The sequence below is a fragment of the Leucopleurus acutus genome, assembly GCF_964270905.1.
Source record: "Leucopleurus acutus genome assembly, chromosome: 11".
NCBI lineage: Eukaryota > Metazoa > Chordata > Mammalia > Artiodactyla > Delphinidae > Leucopleurus > Leucopleurus acutus.
The window spans coordinates 48,286,821-48,307,388 of NC_139152.1; the positions used below are offsets into that span (position 1 = coordinate 48,286,821).

At 34.4% G+C, this 20,568-nt stretch overlaps 1 protein-coding gene across 7 annotated transcripts in view; it reads left to right on the forward strand.

Annotated features, from left to right (window-relative positions):
* SLC16A7 (solute carrier family 16 member 7) overlaps positions 1 to 17,054 on the forward strand; it is a 170,317-nt gene extending 153,263 nt beyond the window's left edge. For all 7 annotated transcript variants that reach the window (XM_082849380.1, XM_082849377.1, XM_082849379.1 and 4 more), the window contains 2 exons: positions 2,455 to 3,273; positions 9,755 to 17,054. In XM_082849380.1, the coding sequence (XP_082705506.1) occupies positions 2,455 to 3,273; positions 9,755 to 10,029 (1,094 nt within the window). In that variant the 3' untranslated portion in view covers positions 10,030 to 17,054. The remainder of the gene's footprint in view (positions 1 to 2,454; positions 3,274 to 9,754) is intronic.
* The last annotated feature ends 3,514 nt before the right edge of the window (positions 17,055 to 20,568 follow it).

Consider the following 20,568-nt stretch of genomic DNA (forward strand, 5'->3'; position numbering starts at 1 on the left):
TCTAAGAATTGTCATGGTGGAGTGAATGCCCTTTCCTTTGTGCAGAAATACTACATACAGGTGACCTTGAACAACATGGGTTTGAACTGCAGGGGTCCACGGTACTACACGATCCATGGATCCATGTTTGGTTGAATCCTGAGGAGAGATGGCTATAAATGATACATAGATTTTTAGCTATGCAGAGAGTGGGCCCTCCTAAACCCCACACTGTTCAAGGGTCAGCCATATGTCACTTGGCCATAGAATTCAGGCTGGGCCCACAAGTAGATGTATTAGGGAAAAGATGGTTTTGATGTTACTGTGTCACAAATAACAATAGCATTTTATGTTATTCTAGCTTCAGTTCCCTTCCTTTGGGCCTTAACGGCTTTGGTGCTTCTAGTCAGCCATTAAATATACCTATAAGGGATTTATCTTAAGTCATTATCAGCCAAAACTTATTGGTGTCTGAAATCAGACAGGTCTAGCTTTTAAACCTGACTCCGCACACATGAGCCGTGTGATCATGGATAAATAAACCCCCGTATGCCTCAGTCTGTCTTTAAAATGGGAAAATAATACCTCTTTCCTTTGGGAGTTGTTGTCATGATTAATGTAAAAAATGAATATATGGTACTTTACAGAGAGTACCCAGCATTTTGTCACTTTTAAATAAATATTAGCATATAATAATAATCACATCATCATTATATAACATCTTAAAGTTCTAAACCTTACTCGATTTTAGCAAAATCCTTTTTTGTTATTGACGGAATTCGAACTCAAGACTAAGTATTTACCCAGTAGTACACGTAGGTAAGTAGTCGAGGCAGATTTAGATCTTTTTGTTTTTGCGGTAGGCGGGCCTTTCACTGTTGTGGCCTCTCCCGTTGCGGAGCACAGGCTCCGGACGCGCAGGCTCAGCGGCCATGGCTCACGGGCCCAGCCGCTCCGCGGCATGTGGGATCTTCCCAGACCGGGGCACGAACCCGCGTCCCCTGCATCGGCAGGCGGACTCTCAACCACTGCACCACCAGGGATGCCCAGATTTAGATCTTTTGATTTCAAATCTCCTGTTCCTTTTACCATATGCCAGACAGGAAATAGATGCCCACAATCTCCTAAGGAGAACTGGCATTAACATCTGAAAGCAAAATTCCCGGTGACAGAATGGGGGCACAGGCAGGGAGGATGGCTTAAGGTAAAGAAATTTGAACTTGGAAACTCAATTCCTGGGTTTTAATTTGTGTTCTTCCACTTACAAGCTGCTGCCCATAGTTTTATTATTTAAATGTTGGATCTAATTACACTCATTCTGCATACATCGCAAGTATGGCTGAGGTAGAATCAGAGAGCACACTGCCCTGTCACTCTCCAAAGCATGTTCTTGGTTCCTTCTTGTCAGTTTTTAGAAACCCTATTACAAATATTTAATAGAACTATTTGTATTAATTTGTATTAGAGGTGTGCAGTAAGTATTTGTACTCAGAATTCAGTGTTCCAGAATCTTAATACTTAACCAATTTGCAATACTGTCTCAATTTACATAAACTGGTAAATGCAGAAGAATTCCTACTTCTATAGATCCTAAAATAATGCAGAATAATGCCCAGGCTAAAGGGGAAAGAGAGGTATCAACAGTTTGCATAAATCAATTGTATTTACTTTTTAAACAAACATTTGTTTCTGTTGCCAAATAGTACCTTGGAGAGCTATAAGAAGTAATTCATTTCTCAAAGGCGATACTCAACACTGTCAAGGTGTCCCTAGAAACAGTAGAAACTTTTGACTCATATAAACAATCAGCTTTAATCCCTGAAATGAGAATATGTTTCAAGCAAAACAGAAGTTACTTATTTTTTAGTTAATACGCATGTACCTCTGTAGTCATGAAATGTGGAATGTGAGGGATAAAGAGCATGAAATCGATGGCATGAATTGATTACTCTTTTTTATTATTTGCATAGCTTTGAAAGAAATATCTCTGGGAGACCTAAGATTATTTATAAATGACAACTTTTTTAGTCTGTTCACTCTATTCCACTCTGAAAGAAAGTATTCACATTTTAAATGCACTCTTGCCCACAAGGAAGATATTTATTCTCTATCTGTGTATATAAATATAGAGAGAGGTTAATTTGTTTGTGGAATTAAGTGATTGTAACTAAGAACGAATGAATTCTGTCCCGATTTCAACCTACTCTATGATTATTGCAACAGAAGTAGAAGTTCTTGGTTTTATTTTTGTGTTTTAAAAAGAAAGGAATATGAACCTGTCATGCCTCTCAGGTGTCCAGTTATGAGAACCTTTTTGTTTACGTGCCATCCTATTGATAATACATAATTATTAAAAATTACTACGTGCTGTTGCATTTTTAGTTCTGCCATTTTCACTTGAATGTACACTTTGAGGAGTAATTTCTTTTGAGTGGCATAATGTGTTTGTGTTTTTCTTCCTTTTGTTTTTTTTAGGTTTAGGTCTAGCCTTCAACCTGCAACCCGCCTTAACAATCCTTGGCAAGTACTTCTATAAGAAACGGCCTATGGCGAGTGGCCTCGCAATGGCAGGAAGTCCTGTTTTCCTAAGTACACTGGCTCCTTTCAATCAGTACCTCTTTAATACTTATGGCTGGAAAGGAAGCTTCTTGATTTTGGGAGGTTTACTGTTGAACTCCTGTGTGGCTGGGTCCCTTATGAGACCTGTTGGACCCAAACTAACTACTAAGAAGTCTAAACAAAAGGCTGGTGAAAAAGTGACTGATCCAGGCATGAAGAAAAGACATAGGAGGAAATCAATATGCGCAAAAATTGATAAGTATTTAGATTTCTCTCTTTTTAAGCACAGGGGATTTCTGATATACTTATCTGGAAATGTCATTATGTTTCTGGGGTTCTTTGCCCCCATTATATTCTTGGCTCCATATGCTAAAGACAAAGGAATTGATGAATATTCTGCAGCTTTCTTGCTGTCTGTTATGGCTTTTGTTGATATGTTTGCCAGACCTACTGTAGGATTCATTGCAAACTCCAAATTAATCCGACCCCGAATCCAGTACTTCTTCAGTTTTGCGATTTTGTTCAATGGAGTGTGTCATCTCCTGTGCCCGTTGGCTGAGGACTACACAAGCCTGGTGGTGTATGCTGTATTTTTTGGCCTTGGATTTGGGAGCGTTAGCAGTATCCTCTTTGAAAGTCTCATGGACCTTGTTGGCGCTCAAAGATTTTCCAGTGCTGTGGGTCTCGTCACAGTTGTGGAGTGTTGCCCCGTCCTTCTTGGTCCTCCTCTTGCTGGTAAGAATATTTCTCATCAAGTAAAGCAAAAAGCATAAAATTAATATCCACTAACCAAGACGTTCTTTGTAGTGTAAAATGTGGTTTGTAATAATAGATACTAATTGCCTAAAAGACTGTGGTGTGTTAATTTTAGCCTTTACTATGTGTTTTTAAATTTCCTAATTAGTCTATTTTAGACAAAAATTTCATTCAGAGCCTGGAGTTATGAACTTAAGAATTTAAATTAGACTGATAATTAGCATAATTTTCAGGTTTTTACCTATATCAACTTGTTTTGTGTTTTTAAAAAATGTATCATAAAAATAAAATTCCACTTTATCATTGATAAACAGATTTCTCTTTTTTATTAAAATGAGTCAAAAATTTGAAGTAATGCTCTCAAAAGGTCAAGATCTGTTTTTTGTTTGTTTGTTTGTTTGTTTGTTTGTTGCGGTACGCGGGTCTCTCACTGTTGTGGCCTCTCCCGTTGCGGAGCACAGGCTCCGGACGCGCAGGCTCAGCGGCCATGGCTTACGGGCCCAGCCGCTCCGCGGCATGTGGGATCTTCCCAGACCGGGGCACGACCCCGTGTCCCCTGCATCAGCAGGCGGACTCTCAACCACTGCGCCACCAGAGAAGCCCCTGTTTTCTTATTGGTTATATTAATATAGAATTTGTTACATGCTTAAGGAAGGAATACTTTTATAATATCACTAATTGGAATATATGAATAGGAATGCAAGAATGAAGGGAAGTTCATTCAAAGTCATTTTCTTGATCAGATACTTATATTCCATATTTATAACAATTACCTTTAGATTTTAAGATCTAAAATACCGTCAGTGATGCCTATAAAAAATCTCTATGCTAAATTATGTAGTAAGGATACTGAGTAAAGACATATGTATAAGTTCATTTTTGAAGTTAAGACTTTGTTTAGTGTTAGACTTAAATGTTATAAATATTAAATACTTTTTGTTGTCCAGTCTTTTTCAGTAATCACTGTATAGCATTGCTTTAGTTAATGCTAAATGTAGGTATTTACTTAGACCTCTTGGCCTGCCCCCTAATGGTCACAATAATTGCTGGGCTAAACATAAATTTTTTTCGTGTATTTAAAATCAGTGTTTAAAGTCTTCCTACATGACATCAAGGAATCATTTTGAAAGTGGGAAAATTCATGCTTAAATTGTTAATCTTAAGGCACCATTGACATGTACCTTTTGCTTTTTCATTTGGTCAGGAATGAGTGGTATAGTTGTTGACTTTTTCTGTCCACCAGGACTGTCCTCTGGTATCTAGTACAGATGCTTTGGATGGTATATCTCTCATTATAGATATGCCAGGGCACCAAAACAATTTTCAAAGTGAATGAAGCCAGTAGGTCTTATTCATTTTGGCCAATATATGCCTATCTTTTCATACAGAATTAGTTTTACCAAATGGGTTTTAGAAGTCTATTCATTACCAATAAAATTCTTAGTATCAACAGAGAAAAATCTATTTCACCAGCCATGGTGGGATGAAAAAATATCAAGTCAGCTCAATAGGCATAGTGGATGGGTGCTATGGAAATGAATGAATCTGATTTGGCCATTTCTACCTGGGCTGAGACCTATTTTAATAATATTTACATCAATTTCAGTATCCTTGAGAGCTTATTTTGTTAATATTGCCAAACTATTGCACCAGTGGGATCAGTGGCAGTAATTGATTTGAGGCTCATTGTTGAAGCTTTCAGGCTATAGCCATAACAGAGTAGCCTTTTTTTTATCCTGTTTCTGCCTTCTGTTATCCCAGATATTCCTTGACTTTTAGACTGGCTTTTCCTCTATAGCATTCAGTCACTGCTAGCATGGCATCTGGCTTATAGTAGGCACTCAATAAATACTTTCGAATGAATCGCTGTTGTTGCAGTTACTTCTTACACAGTTGCTGCTGCTGCTACTAGTCTTGTTAGTACAACAGTGAAAGGCAGGGAGAGCATGATTTTTATTTTTATTTTTTTCAACTCGAACTTCCACTGCTACATTCAAAAAGAGCTGAAACTTTAGTTCTGGAAATCATATCTGCTTTCTTGATGCTAAAAATTCCCAAAACATTTAGAAACTATGTTGATTTGGCAATACAAAGTGATGATATAATTCTGATGGGGCAAAAGACCTAATGTTTTTGTATTTAGATATGTAATAATCATTGTATGAATAGGAATATTTGACTAAAGTTAGAATGGAAAATTAAATTACACAATTTTTGTTCTGTTTTTTATGTATATATCGTACTTACTCAAATTAACTCCAATAAGTCCATTCTAACATTTACCTAATTAAAGCAGAAAACTTTGTTGAAGTAAATAATTTCACAAGTAGCTAAATTTAATAAAAAGCCACTAACTAGATTCTTGTCAGAGTGATGGAAATTATTATTTTTTAAATTTTATTTTATTTATTTTTTTATACAGCAGGTTCTTATTAGTTATCAATTTTATACACATCAGTGTATACATGTTAAACCCAATCGCCCAATTCATCACACCACCATCCCCACCCCCCCACGGCTTTCCCCACTTCCTGTCCATACGTTTGTTCTCTACATCTGTGTCTCAACTTCTGCCCTGCAAACGGGTTCATCTGTACCATTTTTCTAGGATCCACATACATGCATTAACATACGATATTTGTTTTTCTCTATCTGACTTACTTCACTCTGTATGACAGTCTCTAGATCCATCCACGTCTCAACAAATGACCCAATTTTGTTCCTTTTTATGGCTGAGTAATATTCCATTGTATATATTACCACATCCTCTTTATCCATTCGTCTGTCGATGGGCATTTAGGTTGCTTCCATGACCTGGCTATTATAAATAGTGCTGCAATGAACATTGCGGTGCATGTATCTTTTTGAATTATGGTTTTCTCTGGCTATATGCCCAGTAGTGGGATTGCTGGATCATATGGTTATTCTATTTTTAGTGTTTTAAGGAACCTCCATACTGTTCTCCATAGTGGCTGTATCAATTTACATTCCCACCAAAAGTGGAAGAGGGTTCCCTTTTCTCCACACCCGCCCCAGCATTTGTTGTTTGTAGATTTTCTGATGATGCCCATTCTAACTGGTGTGAGGTGATACCTCACTGTAGTTTTGATTTGCATTTCTCTAATAATTAGTGATGCTGAGCAGCTTTTCATGTGCTTCTTGGCCATCTGTATGTCTTCTTTGGAGAAATGTCTATTTAGGTTTTCTGCCCATTTTTGGACTGCGTTGTTTGTTTTTTTAATATTGAGCTGAATGAGCTGTTTGTATATTTTGGAGATTAATCCTTCGTCCATTGATTCGTTTGTGAATATTTTCTCCCATTCTGAGGGATGTCTTTTCGTCTTGTTTATGGTTTCCTTTGCTGTGCAAAAGCTTTGAAGTTTCATTAGGTCCCATTTGTTTATTTTTGTTTTTATTTCCATTAGTCTAGGAGGTGGATCAAAAAAGATCTTGCTGTGATTTATGTCAAAGGGTGTTCTTCCTATGTTTTCCTCTAAGAGTTTTATAGTGTTCAGTCTTACATTTAGGTCTCTAATCCATTTTGAGTTTATTTTTGTTTATGGTGTTAGGGAGTGTTATAATTTCATTCTTTTAAATGTAGCTGTCCAGTTTTCCCAGCACCACTTATTGAAGAGACTATCTTTTCTCCATTGTATATCCTTGCCTCCTTTGTCATAGATTAGTTGACCATAGGTGCATGGGTTTATCTCTGGGCTTTCTATCTTGTTCCATTGATCTATGTTTCTGTTTTAGTGCCAGTACCATGTTGTCTTGATTACTGTGGCTTTGTAGTATAGTCTGAAGTCAGGAAGTCTGATTCCTCAAGCCCCGTTTTTTTCCCTCAAGACTGCTTTGGCTATTCAGGGTATTTTGTGTCTCCATACAAATTTTAAGATTTTTTGTTCTACTTCCCTAAAAAATGCCATTGGTAATTTGATAAGGATTGCATTGAATCTGTAGATTGCTTTGGGTAGTATAGTCATTTTCACAATATTGATTATTCCGATCCAAGAACATGGTATATCTCTCCATCTGTTTGTATCATCTTTAATTTCTTTCATCAGTGTTTTATAGTTTTCTGCATACAGGTCTTTTGTCTCCCTAGGTAGGTTTATTCCTAGGTATTTTATTCTTTTTGTTGCAGTGGTAAATGGGAGTGTTTCCTTAATTTCTCTTTCAGGTTTTTCATCATTAGTGTATAGGAATGCAAGAGATTTCTATGCATTAATTTTGTATCCTGCAACTTTACCAGATTCATTGATTAGCTCTAGTAGTTTTCTGGTGGCATCTTTAGGATTCTCTATGTATAGTATCATGTCATCTGCAAACAGTGACAGTTTTACTTCTTCTTTTCCAATTTGTATTCCTTTTATTTCTTTTTTTTCTCTGATTACCGTGGCTAGGACTTCCAAAACTATGTTGAATAGTAGTGGTAAGAGTGGACATCCTTGTCTTTTTCCTGATCTTAGTGGAAATGCTTTCAGTTTTTCACCATTGAGAATGATGTCTGCTGTGGGTTTGTCGTATATGGCCTTTATTATGTTGAGGTAGGTTCCCTCTATGCCCACTTTCTGGAGAGTTTTTATCATAAATGGTTGTTGAGTTTTGTCAAAAGCTTTTTCTGCATCTCTTGAGATGATCATATGGTTTTTATTCTTCAATTTGTTAATATGGTGTATCACATTGATTGATTTGAATATATTGAAGAATCCTTGCATCCCTGGGATAAATCCCACTTGATCATAGTGTATGATCCTTTTAATATGCTGTTGGATCCTGTTTGCTAGTATTTTGTTGAGGATTTTTGCGTCTATATTCATCAGTGATATTGGTCTGTAATTTTCTGTTTTTGTAGTATCTCTGTCTGGTTTTGGTATCAGGGTGATGGCCTCATAGAATGAGTTTGGGAGTGTTTCTTCCTCTGCAATTTTTTGCAAGAGTTTGAGGAGGATGGGTGCTAGCTCTTCTCTAAATGTTTGATAGAATTCACCTGGGAAGCCAGAATGATGGAAATTCTGACTAAATAAATAGGTGTATTTCAGAATCACCTGGAATATGCATATGATAAATAATATGGATTTGTGTATACTAAATTTTGCCAGAATTATTGTTAAGAATTAGATGCCTGCATAAGCAAGAGGCAAAACTAAGTACAAACAGTATAAACTGAAGTGTGTTTAAAAGTCAGTAAGCTTTGCAATTATATGGCAGCAGGCTTGGTTTTCAATGTTCTCAATATCAAATGGATATGGAATTTAAGAAAAAAAAAATGTCCTGAAGAACCTAGGGGTAAGGCAGGAATAAAGACGCAGACCTCCTAGAGAACGGACTTGAGGTTATGGGGAGGGGGAAGGGTGAGCTGTGACAGGGCGAGAGAGAGTCATGGACATATACACACTAACAAACGTAGTAAGGTAGATAGCTAGTTGGAAGCAGCCGCATGGCACAGGGATATTGGCTTGGTGCTTTGTGACAGCCTGGAGGGGTGGGATAGGGAGGGTGGGAGGGAGGGAGACGCAAGAGGGAAGAGATATGGGAACATATGTATATGTATAACTGATTCACTTTGTTATAAAGCAGAAACTAACACACCATTGTAAAGCAATTATACCCCAATAAAGATGTTAAAAAAAAAAAATCAAATGGAACAAAAACTTTCTTCCTGATTAGTTTGGCCTTAATAATTTAGATTCAGACAAAGTGGAAAACTGTGATTAGCCTAAAAAGTGACATGACACTTAACCAAGAGGTTTGGTGAAGCCATTTTACAGAGTAGTTAAGAATACAAGATGCAGACACACTGGTTAGAGCCCAGATCCTGCCACTCACTCACTGGCTGCGTAACCATGGTCAAATTACTGCGTAGTGATCTTGTAAGGATTAAATGCAAAATTACAAATAAAGCATTTAGCCTAGTGCTAGGCATAGAGAAAGCATTTAGTAAATATTACCCCCACTAGGAACCTTATAAAAGCCTCTGAATTTGTCCTAAAGAATGTAATTTTTCCTCTTTATCGAAAAGATAGTAAATGTGGAAAGGTTGAAGCAATCTCAATATGTATGCTATAAATCTATTCATATATATGTTTACATTTGTAAATACGTATATGTATTTCTACACATGTAGGTTTAAAAATGTATCTCACACATTTATGTATCTATGGATATATACACAAACACATATATACCTAGCTTATCTTGGTTGTACACTTTTATTGAGGGTAGTAATTTTCAATAAACTTAATATACTAGTAATATAATGCAGAATGTGCCTGTAAATGCCTTTACTATGCATATGTGGAAGTCATAATCTAGAATATTTTTTTCTTTATTAAACTCTCATTTAGTATTAACTTAAATAAGAAATAGATATGCAGTGTGGAGAAGAATTTATTTGCAAATGTTAACATTTTATGGCTGATTTATTATGCTGTCTTAAAAGACATTCTTTGTCTCTTAGGTAAACTGGTGGATGAAACTGGACAATATAAATACATGTATGTGGCCTGTGGAGCTATTGTAGTCCTAGCCAGCGTGTGGCTGCTCATTGGCAATGCTATCAACTACAGACTGCTTGCAAAGGAAAAGCTGAAAGACACAACGAAGACAACACATACACCTGAGTCCCAAGAATCTGAATCCTTGAAGCCATCTAAAAGTCCTGATGTTAGTGTCAAAAGTCAAACGGCAAAAGGATCAGGGGTTAATCCCTCAGAAAGAGAAACTAATATCTAACAAGAATCACATCTCTCATTTCAGTGTTTATGACTTTCTTACGAGTATTTTTTTTCCAACATATTAGAAGGTTTTTAGTTGAAATGAGGAGTCATAAGTAAGTATGGAAAAGAGATTTTCCTTAATGGCAAAATTTAAAAAAGTTTGTTTTGTAAAATTTATTTGGGCAGTTAAAATTTGAGATTATGCATATAAAGAATTCATGCAATGGGCTTATGTCCATACATGACTCTGGCTGCGGTGGTTAAAATGATTTTAAAGTCTTCCAGTGACTTCCATCTTGGTTATAGAGATCTGAATCCCAAACCACTGGATTAAGTAGTTAGAAGGAGTATGTTTAATCCTGTTAAGACTATCCTCTCCACATTTCATTTTTTATTTGATATTAAAGGGTGAAATGGAATTGAAGGAAATGAATTTTACCCGAACATACACACACTGACACTCACACACTACTTTACAGTGTGGATTTTAAAGATAAGAACATGGGTGAAAATGAGGGTGGCCTTAATTTGAAAATACAACTAACTGCTGCAAAAAAAAAGCATATTCATATATGAAATAAATTTGAAAAAACTCCATTTTAAACTATTATTTCTGAGCATTGTCTGATTTGATTCATGCATGCACGTGATTTCTTTGAGGAGGACCACAGTACCTGGTGCTAGTGAATAGAACCCTCAAATAATTTTCAGAATTTACTAATATGTAAATCAAATTAAAAGCCTAAATGACTCCTAGCAATGAGCTGTCTATTGATTTTAAAAGGATTTTAGTTAGTAATCCAGAAAGTAATCAGGGACTTCTTTTAACCAAACTGAATTCAGACTCACTGTTATACTGAGACATCGAAGTGGAATCAACCGGAATCCTGGTTGACAGGCTTACACATAGGCAAAATTTTAATTTTTCCCAACATATAGTGGTGATCAGAGGGTTACTGTTATCAGTAATCCATCTGAGTAAAGCTAAGAGTGGGAGGTGCTTATAGTGAGCCCTCCAAGCTCTCTCATTTCCCTCTCCTCCATGACAAGCAAAAGCAAAAAACAGAAATCCAAACAGGCTTTTTACTCAGCCACTGAAAATATCTCATATTATAGGAAAGGTAGCACTTGAAAATTCCACCCTCTACCGATAAGCTTTCCTGCTGCCTGCGAGCATAACTAAACCAGGAGACTTAAAAACGGCTTCTAGAACTGGAGGTTGTGTATGATTTGATATATACTTGGAAAGTGTAGATTTAGTTTATAACTTGAGAGAAAGAAGCCTGCAACATGCCAACCCAGGTTAATTTAGCAGTTTCTCATTTTCATAACTATATGAAAACATTTGGGACTGAATCACTCTTGAATACAGAGGCATATGATAGATCTGTGCATTCAGAACTATAAATACCATTTTGAGTAAGTACTTTTAAACAAGAAAGAATTTATACGTTAGATATAAAGTTATAAATATTCAGCTTTATAAATCTGAAGTTTAAATTAAGGTCATGATTAATAAAAAGAATTTAGTTCTTGATTATTGAAGTAATGTCATTCTTAAGATGTCAAAAGGAATCTGCCGTTCTTCTTACTATTATTATTGCAATAGAGGCAGGTGCTATTCTTATTTCCTTTAGGATTGCGCTTGGATTCCAAGCATTTGTGATAGTTAACACTAGGGATTTGATTTGTAAACTTTAGGCACTGTTTAAGCATGTGGCTCATGTTTAGCAAGCTATATAAAATTCCATATTTCAATTAACATTCACTTTTTTACATAAAGATATTTGTATTTTTAAAATATTAACTAAAACAATATGTGCCAATACCATAGGTCAATAAATCAGGGAAAATGTGACAATATATATTTGTTCTTAATTTAGTTTCACCCAATCTTGAGTCTTGAATGAGCTATTTTCATATTATTAGCGTTTGTATTCAACTGTGACTTGTCATAAAAAGTGTGACATCATAAATTGTTCAGTAGCTTTCCAATCTTAAATGTTTCCCAAAAAGTGCCTTGAATTCTCTGAAGATACACATTTAAATTAATATAGATAACAGACCTCTGGGACAAGTAATGATCATGGGGTTTTAGGGCTAAGGCATAGTCCTTTTTATCACCTGCTGGTGGGTGCATTCCAGTGGCTTTCTCCATGGAAGGAGGTTTATTTACTTGCTGATGAGGTTCTTGTCAAGTCAAAACCAATTTGTATTTGTTCTGTTGCTCTTTGATCATCTTCTTTAACTTTTCATTCCTAACACTGATTATATTAAATTGTTAAAAAAAGAAAGGGAAGTGAAATTGCACATTCAAAGCACATGACATGATGTATAGTCATGCCTGACAGTAGCACTGCACAAAGTTACAAATATGTATGCCTCTTAATTCCTATACATAAATGTTGAAAGTTAAATCACAACACACTTGAAACAGTGATATAAACTCACATACAGTTTTCAGAATTGTTTCAGGGTAAAATAAATGTTTCAAGTTGTTTACTCTCCCAAATCTCTTGAACTTGTTAGAATATTTGTTGCTTGAACAGAATCTTTCAGAGATTGAGAAGAAAATATCAACCTAGAACATTTATTATTATAAAGGTGCCTAAACGAAGGAGAAAATATAGTTGGCTTTCTGCAACAATTAATGATTAGTCAGAAAGTATATCTTCCCCAAGGGAATGACAGGTTTTAGATGATCAAGACACCGTGAAGCAAAGTCAGAAACCATTAAAATACCTTTCAGTCCATTTTTCTGTTATGGAATTGTGCAGAAGGAAGGTTATCATAAACCTGGGTACCAAAATAATTCATGATCACTGGCTAGTTTAAGTATTTTTCCATTTGTGATAACAAGACTCCTCGTATTTTTCACCATTTAATCTTAAATGTTCCTTCACTGATTTATGAATGCAATATGGGATATAGACATGTCCTGACACATGCCCATCCTCTTTCTTGATCCTTTTTGGAGCCAACCAGCACACATTTAAGAGGCAGTTGGGTCAGGTTCTGGTGTCCTTCACATTGGAAGACAGGATGTTTTCTCAGTGTAAATTGACATGGCTCATAAATTTCACTTCTTTAGTACCAAGTTCTAACCACCTTATCTCATGGGTCTCCCCTGGACACTAGGAAATAAGTAAAATAATTTGGTTTGATATATTTGAATGTACACTTTAAAAATCTAGGTATTTTTTACTCATCCGTCTCTGGCTGTACGTGGCAGAAAAACAAGACCATAAGACGTATGCTGAAAATGTAAGTTTTTATATTGATGTTATAAAATGTAGAGATATACTTAATCAGTTAGTTGAAACTTATTTTCCATCCAAAAATACCTTTTAAAAAAACCCTCTTATATGTACAATGTTGCAGGCTTTTAATAAAACAAAATAATCATGATTATTAGGCTCAAATTAATAGGAAAAAAGGATGTGAAGTGGGAAGGGAATGGATATTTATGTTTCCTGCATTTTGCCTATTTGATATTCAAATAGAATCATAGGTAGAGGCTATTGGCCTGATATAATAGATGAGTGAAACAAAACAAAAAACAGATATACAAAGAAGTTCACAAATTACCCAAAGTTAAAAGGTAGTATGTGACAGAACCAGAAGAAAAACTCAGGTTTACTTAAAAGCAGAAAGAGCCCCTAGGGTGTTCACTGCCATGTCACCTCCCCCTAGAAGCTGTAGATACAATGGTAGATAAAATATAGATGCAAAAAAATTAAACACTGTGGTAAACCAATTAGATTCAACTGCAATCTGTATTATGATTTATTTAGTGTTTATTAGAGACTGCATTTGCTATAACCTGAATATATAATTTCAATTTGCCTGCTTTTCTAACCAATGCAGATTATCCCAAATAATGGTAATGATTATATAATAGCTGTAATTGCTTCAATGTGACTTTTTTCATAAAAATAATGAAATATTTATATGACTCAGGCATAATATATTTTCCCTTAGGTTGGGTTTAGAGGAAAAATGCTATTTTCTTTATGGATAAGTAATTCCCATATTAGTTGCTACTTATTATGACTCAAAAATTAAAAGTACTTACTATGAAACATTATGTTCAGAATTATAGTGATTCTCACTTATAGGATTATCCCAACCTACCAAAAATTTGTAAAAATCTTATGAGATACAAAAGATTTGGTTCATCTACACAGTATATATTTATTTGCATCACTTAATGCAACTGCCACTACACTGTAACTAATTTTTCAAGTTTCCTGAACATTTGGATTGTTATTCTCCTTTCCGTCCCTTTGTTCTAGAGAGAGAACAAATGCCATTGCTTTTGTCTTCTTCTTCTAGACTTTTGGCATCCTTAGAATATTTTTCTCTTTAGCTCTATTTCAGATGGTGCACTTCTAATGTCATACATCTTTCACAAAGTCACTCATGCTGCATCTGGTCCTATATATTGGGTTTGCAGCAATGACCATGTTCCTGGAGTCATCAGTGTATACTTTTGGCTAAGACCACTCATCTTCACCAGTAAGGGAACTCATGTGACTGTAGGCTTGAGGTTTCCTGGATAAGGAGGGTGCTTATATTCTAGAAGAGTTTTTGTTATTATGAATCTTCCTTATGCATGATAGATAACTGAATATGACTTTTAAGAATCTAGAAAAATCGATCTTCCTGTCCTTGACATTTACTATTCTGGATGTTTGTAACTCTCTTAAAGTGCCGAAATTTTGAGAAACAAATCTTACCATCACAGCATAGCATCATTATATGTCATCCTGTAGGCTCTTTCAATGCAATTACATCACAGATACATTATAACAACTAGATTCTTGCCATGACAATTCACAACACCAAAAAGCATCAAAATCATTGAGATAAAAATTGAAATTACAATCTTTACTCATCCTACTTATTTTTTAGGTTTTGATTTCTACATATTTATGTGCACGATCTCACATTTGAGAAATGCACTTAAAACCTGAAAAGCCCAATTATTAGTAATTAATTATAATGCCTGTATAATCAAAATCACAAACTATCTTTATTGATAGTTTTTAAAAAATGAATAATTTGCTGAGTTCACATTCTTTTTTGTAGCTCTGATTTTCTCTTCTTTGTTATCAAATTGTACACTTTAGGTTTTAATGCTGCAAGGTCCTATGATCTGGTCTATCTTAGTCTTCTGCTTTGCCTTCACTTTAGTTCACTTATGTTCAGTTCATGAAAGAATTATTATAGCAATGAGAATCATAACTTTAGGTCTCTACTTTAAGAGGAAAAGGAATATTGCAAAAAAGAAATTTTTACTTTAGTGGGACATATGAAAACTTTTAGACCAAATTATTTATCCCATCCCAACCCCATGCTATGTACCTTCCTCCCCTCCTTTTTTTCCCTATGCTTATTTTTAAAAATAATTTTTAAAAATTATTTTTCTTTCATTTTTCATAATGTCTAGGCCAACTTCTTTAGCATTTTTTATCTAATTATGGATATTTTTAGTGCAGCATTTTTGTTTCTTTGGTGGGTTTAGTTATATCTCCACTACTTGCATAATCTCCATGTTTTTCAGTCTTCATATGTACTTGTTAATAAGGTAATATTCAGGAGTATTTCAGCAGACTATGATTCTGTGACCACAAATTCATTACCATATCAGCAAATATTTTTCTTTACATGGTAAAAAAAAATTTTTTTTTTTGTTTCAAATTCAAATATGGCAAAATAAGCTAGAGAGCTCTGTATGAAAACATTGGTATTCAACATTCCATTAAGACGTAAGTCAGTAAAAAGTTCTGTTCAGATGAACAAAAGAATGGGATTCTTATTGCATATGAATTTCAGGGTGAAATTTTCAAACATATTCTAAGTGTTTTATTCTGAGTTTTTAGTTGTTTTACATTTATATGCATCTTAAAAAAAACGTTTTTCAGTTAGACTCAGTTTATATAACTTGTTCATTTGAGTACAGGTTTCTGATATATTATTTAATGGACTTTATTTTTCTGCCACATGCTTTCTATTTCTAACTAAAGCATGAATATTTCTGGATTTAGTGAGAAAGGACATGTAAACTAAAATGTTTATTTTCTAAGCATTATATGTAATTGTGTTTTGATTTGTATTGCATTTTTGTTTTGATATATTAAAGTTAGGTTTGTTAGATATCTGCATTTTGACAGAATAAGACTAGAGCAGGTAAGGTCTTTGCCTAAACATATACATGTCCTCTGAGTAAATGCGGTCTTGGAAATAGAACCAGGTCTTTTAACTTCTAACCCACTTTTTTTCTCCATTAGCCATCCTATTTGTAATAGTGAATTCTATAGGCTAAATACATATTTCTTGGAAACACATATTCTAATCTTACTTGATAAATCCTTTATTTCCAAAATGAATACATTTCTCCTAATTGAATCATCCTTTGCAAAATGACGTTTATAAATGTAATTTGAAAAATATTTGCTGATTCCCACAGCAGATAATTCTAAGTGAATTGGACGTAATAACTACTGGGATGAATGATTTTGCACAATATCTGTTGTTATAGCAATATGTAAGTCATTAAAATAATACTCAGCAGTAACCTGTTTATAGAATCCATGTGTCCATATTCCATTAATTCCTTTTATTTTGCTTATGTTCATATTTTGTTTTAGAAGCATTATTCACTCACTTCTTTTCTAAAAGTATAATGCCAGAGCACAGAGTGTGCAATACAAGTTTGCTAAATTATTAATTTGTGAGAAATTTTCGCTATTGTGTAACCTTGAGGAGAAGGGAAGACCCCCACCATATTTTTTGATCTAAGAATCTGAGGATGAGTTAATAGAATAGAATAAAATCTATCTCAAAAGTTCTTGCTTTCTAAATGGTCATTTCACCTACTTAAACAATACTGAAATCTACAACAGGTGTCTGGCAACAGTAAGACTACAGTTTCTTTTATTTTAGAGATACCATCTACTTGCAGCCCCATCTTATCTAGATCTTATTTCTAGATTTTTCCCTTTTGCTTTCGTTCAAAAAAAAAAAAAAAAAAAACACTCCTAAGTAAAATCCCTGGTGAAGGGAAAGAGTGGTTGCTAATAAGAATTCACTCTGTAAAAGTGTAAAAACAGGAATCTGTACTCAGTATTTGTTTGCTTAGTTCATCAAGGATATTTACACTAAGAACATACTTTAATAAAAGTTTTGATAAACTGATGTGTCACAGTAAACTTTTTCATAAAAAGGGCCTTAAACACACTTACAGTCAGTGACATGTCTGGATGTGTTTGGTTAGATTCAGCTAAACTGACATCCAGATGCTAAATGTGCATTGTCATTGTGATGGGGGGGGTGGAGTCTGTAGCTACAGTGAATACATCAACTTAATAACATAAGATTCTTTCTTCGTAATGATGGTAAGAATGGCATTGCACATTACTTAGATATTAGGCATAGAAATCCCTCTTTTGAAGATGGAAGAGCAGGATCTTTTCAAATATTTGCTAAACTTTTACATTCGATTTGAAGCTTTTTATTTAAAAGCACGTTCCTCCAAATATTTTAAACCAGCATGTTGGTTAACATTTCCTAGAATGAATAATTCCCCATTTTTAAGGAATTTTGGAAAACATTTCATTTACTACTTATATTTCTTCAACACATGTTTTTTCTTATACCATTATTACATTTGGGCAAATATTAAAAGTAACATTATTGGGATAAAAGTTATACATAATGACATGTTTCTAATAAGACAGACATAAAGCATTCCTTGGCAATAGCTGAACTTAGATAACTTTTGCAAGAAATCTTTAGGGATTGGATTTAGGGGTTAATCTATAAAATTATTTAAATATAAATTATATTTTAGGTTGTATTTTTATGAGTTTTAAGTGAAAAAAATTTAAATGTAGTCGATTTGTTTGTTCTGTAGGCATCTTCAAGACCACTGAACAAATGGTCACACTGTCATGTGGTCTATCAACTACAATTACTATGTTAGTGAATTAAGGAGAAAGGTAGCTTTGCTTGACACCAAAGGTGATCCAATCAGTTGTTTTTACATGACCTAAATCATCACTGTACATATTTCATTTTCTTAAAAAATCAAAAAGGTATAAAATAATTAATATAAATGCCTGTCAAAGTTTAAATATAGAACCCTCTTCTTTTTGCCTTCTTACAGATGAATGTACTTAAAGTGACTGTGATTTGATCTTGGAATATATATTTATGTCTGTACTTTTTGTACATGTAGTAGTTCTGAACTGGGCAAATAAAATATGTGGGACCAAATTAACCAAAAATGAAAGAACTGGTATTTTCATACAAATATGTATTTTGTTTTTAATATAAATATAGTGTACATTTATTTAAATCAGGAATATATTATATTGTTGATCATTTTAAAAGTTTATTTAGTTCAGTATGTTCCGACTTCATTTTTAAGCAAGCTTGTTTGACTACTGAACCATTTACTGCCGAACTTTCATTTATACTATGATATTATAGGGACAAAATGTTTTAGAAAAATCTCTACTGTGGTTTTTAAGTTTCACTATATAACTAACTTGGAACCAAATGTTGAATTACTCTGTGGGAGTACATATTTTGCCTGTGGTTTTGAATGTATTTTCAAATTTATCTATTTCTTACTAGACTGTGAGCTCCTTGTGGACAAGGATATTATCTTAGTTATAATAACTTTAATGCCTAGCAAAGTGCTAGGCACAAAATAATTCCTTAATTGAAATGAACTGATGGACCTAGATTATTAAATGAATACTACAGTATTCTATGATGGAGACTGAATATATATTAGAAAATTTCTGTGGCTAATTTTCAACGGCTCAGTGTATATCAAGGGAATTCTCCAGCTAATTTTTAAAAATGGGGAAAACAAACATGTAACATTTGCTTTATCTTAAAATTGATACTCTGTTTTGAAGGTTTATTTTTATTTTGTCAGTAAACATTCTATGCAAATGCTGAAATATGCAACAGCTAAACTTCATGGTACATATTAACTAGTTGTATTTTCTTTAGAAAATCAGAAATGCTCAACTTAGGCTTCCTGGAAATAAATGTTGACAATCATTTTATTAACCAAAGGTGCTACTTGTTTTCCAATATTTACCTTGATCATAAGTGCTCCTGTCTGCTGAGCTTTATTTCTTCCTTTCTGGGGGGAGTCGCAGGGAGAGGAGTGCAAAAAAAAATTACATCTTTTTTGTCTGAATTATGCAATTTAGCACTGTATGTGTTCCTTTGTACTCTATTATTATTGTATTTTAATTATTATTTCTTACTGCTCACTAATTTTTATTTCAGGCCTAGGCTGTTTCTTAGAAAGTATATGCATGTATATTTATATAATATGTAAGGAAAAAACCTGTATTTCTTATTAACTTAAAATTAAAATGACGAATAAATGTTTATGTTAAACTTTGAAATGAAATCTGCACTGCCGTTTTTTTTGAATGTACATATCCGATTAATGTCAATGGAAGTCAGACACAGCCAAAATGCAAGCCATTCCTAAGGGCTGAAATGAATGTCTATTGTTGTTTTCACGTGTATACAGTTTACTAGATTTACACAGAGGGGACACATTCAGTTCAAGAAGAGAACATTACCTGCACCACAGACGTTTCCCCTCAAATCCCGTCCCGGCCTGCTCTCCCTCCTTTAACTTTTTAATAGACTTTAGTTTTTACAGAAGTTTTAAATTCACAGCAAAATGGAATAGAGATACAGAGATTTCTCATATATGCCCTGTCCCACACATGCATAGCCTTCCTCATTATGAGTGTCCCCTTTCAGAGTGGTACATTTGTTACAACTGATGAGCCTACATGGATGTGTCATTATCACCCAAAGCCCATAGTTTACATCAGGGCTCAGTCTCGGTGTTGCACACTCTATGGGTTTGGGCAAATTTATAATGACATGTATCCACCTTTATAATATCATACAAAGTAGTTTCACTGTACTAAAAATCCTCTTTGCTCTGCCTCCCTCCCTGGAAAATGTAGATAGGGTAACATTTGCATAAAAACCAAAAGGCAGTGAAGGAATAAGACATGCAGATTTCTGAATGAAGAACATCCCAAGCGAAGGAAACTGTAAGGTGTCAAAGGTCTGAGCCAGGATCATGTCTGGCAAGTTCAAGAAAGGGCAAGATGTTCAGCCTCACTGGAACAGAGAAAATGAAGGGGAGACACAGTAGATGAGATCAGAGAAGGGATTAGAGATTGATTTTAGAGACATACTGGTCAAAGGATTTTGACTTGTACACCGAGGGATAGTAGCATTTTTTAATACTCATTTTTCATCAAGATAGAAGATGAAAATAAGAAAACTAATGCAACTGTAGAAGAAACCTACAACCAAATCAATAGTGTTCTACCATCTTCCTCTACTATACTGCCGCACTCCACCTGTGGTCTCTGTTCTAGTTGACATAGGTCTAATCAGCCTTGAGATACATGACCAAAAAAAAAAAAAAAAGCCTATACTTAAGGTGTACGATGTGATGTTTTGATATACATCATGAAATGATTACTACAAT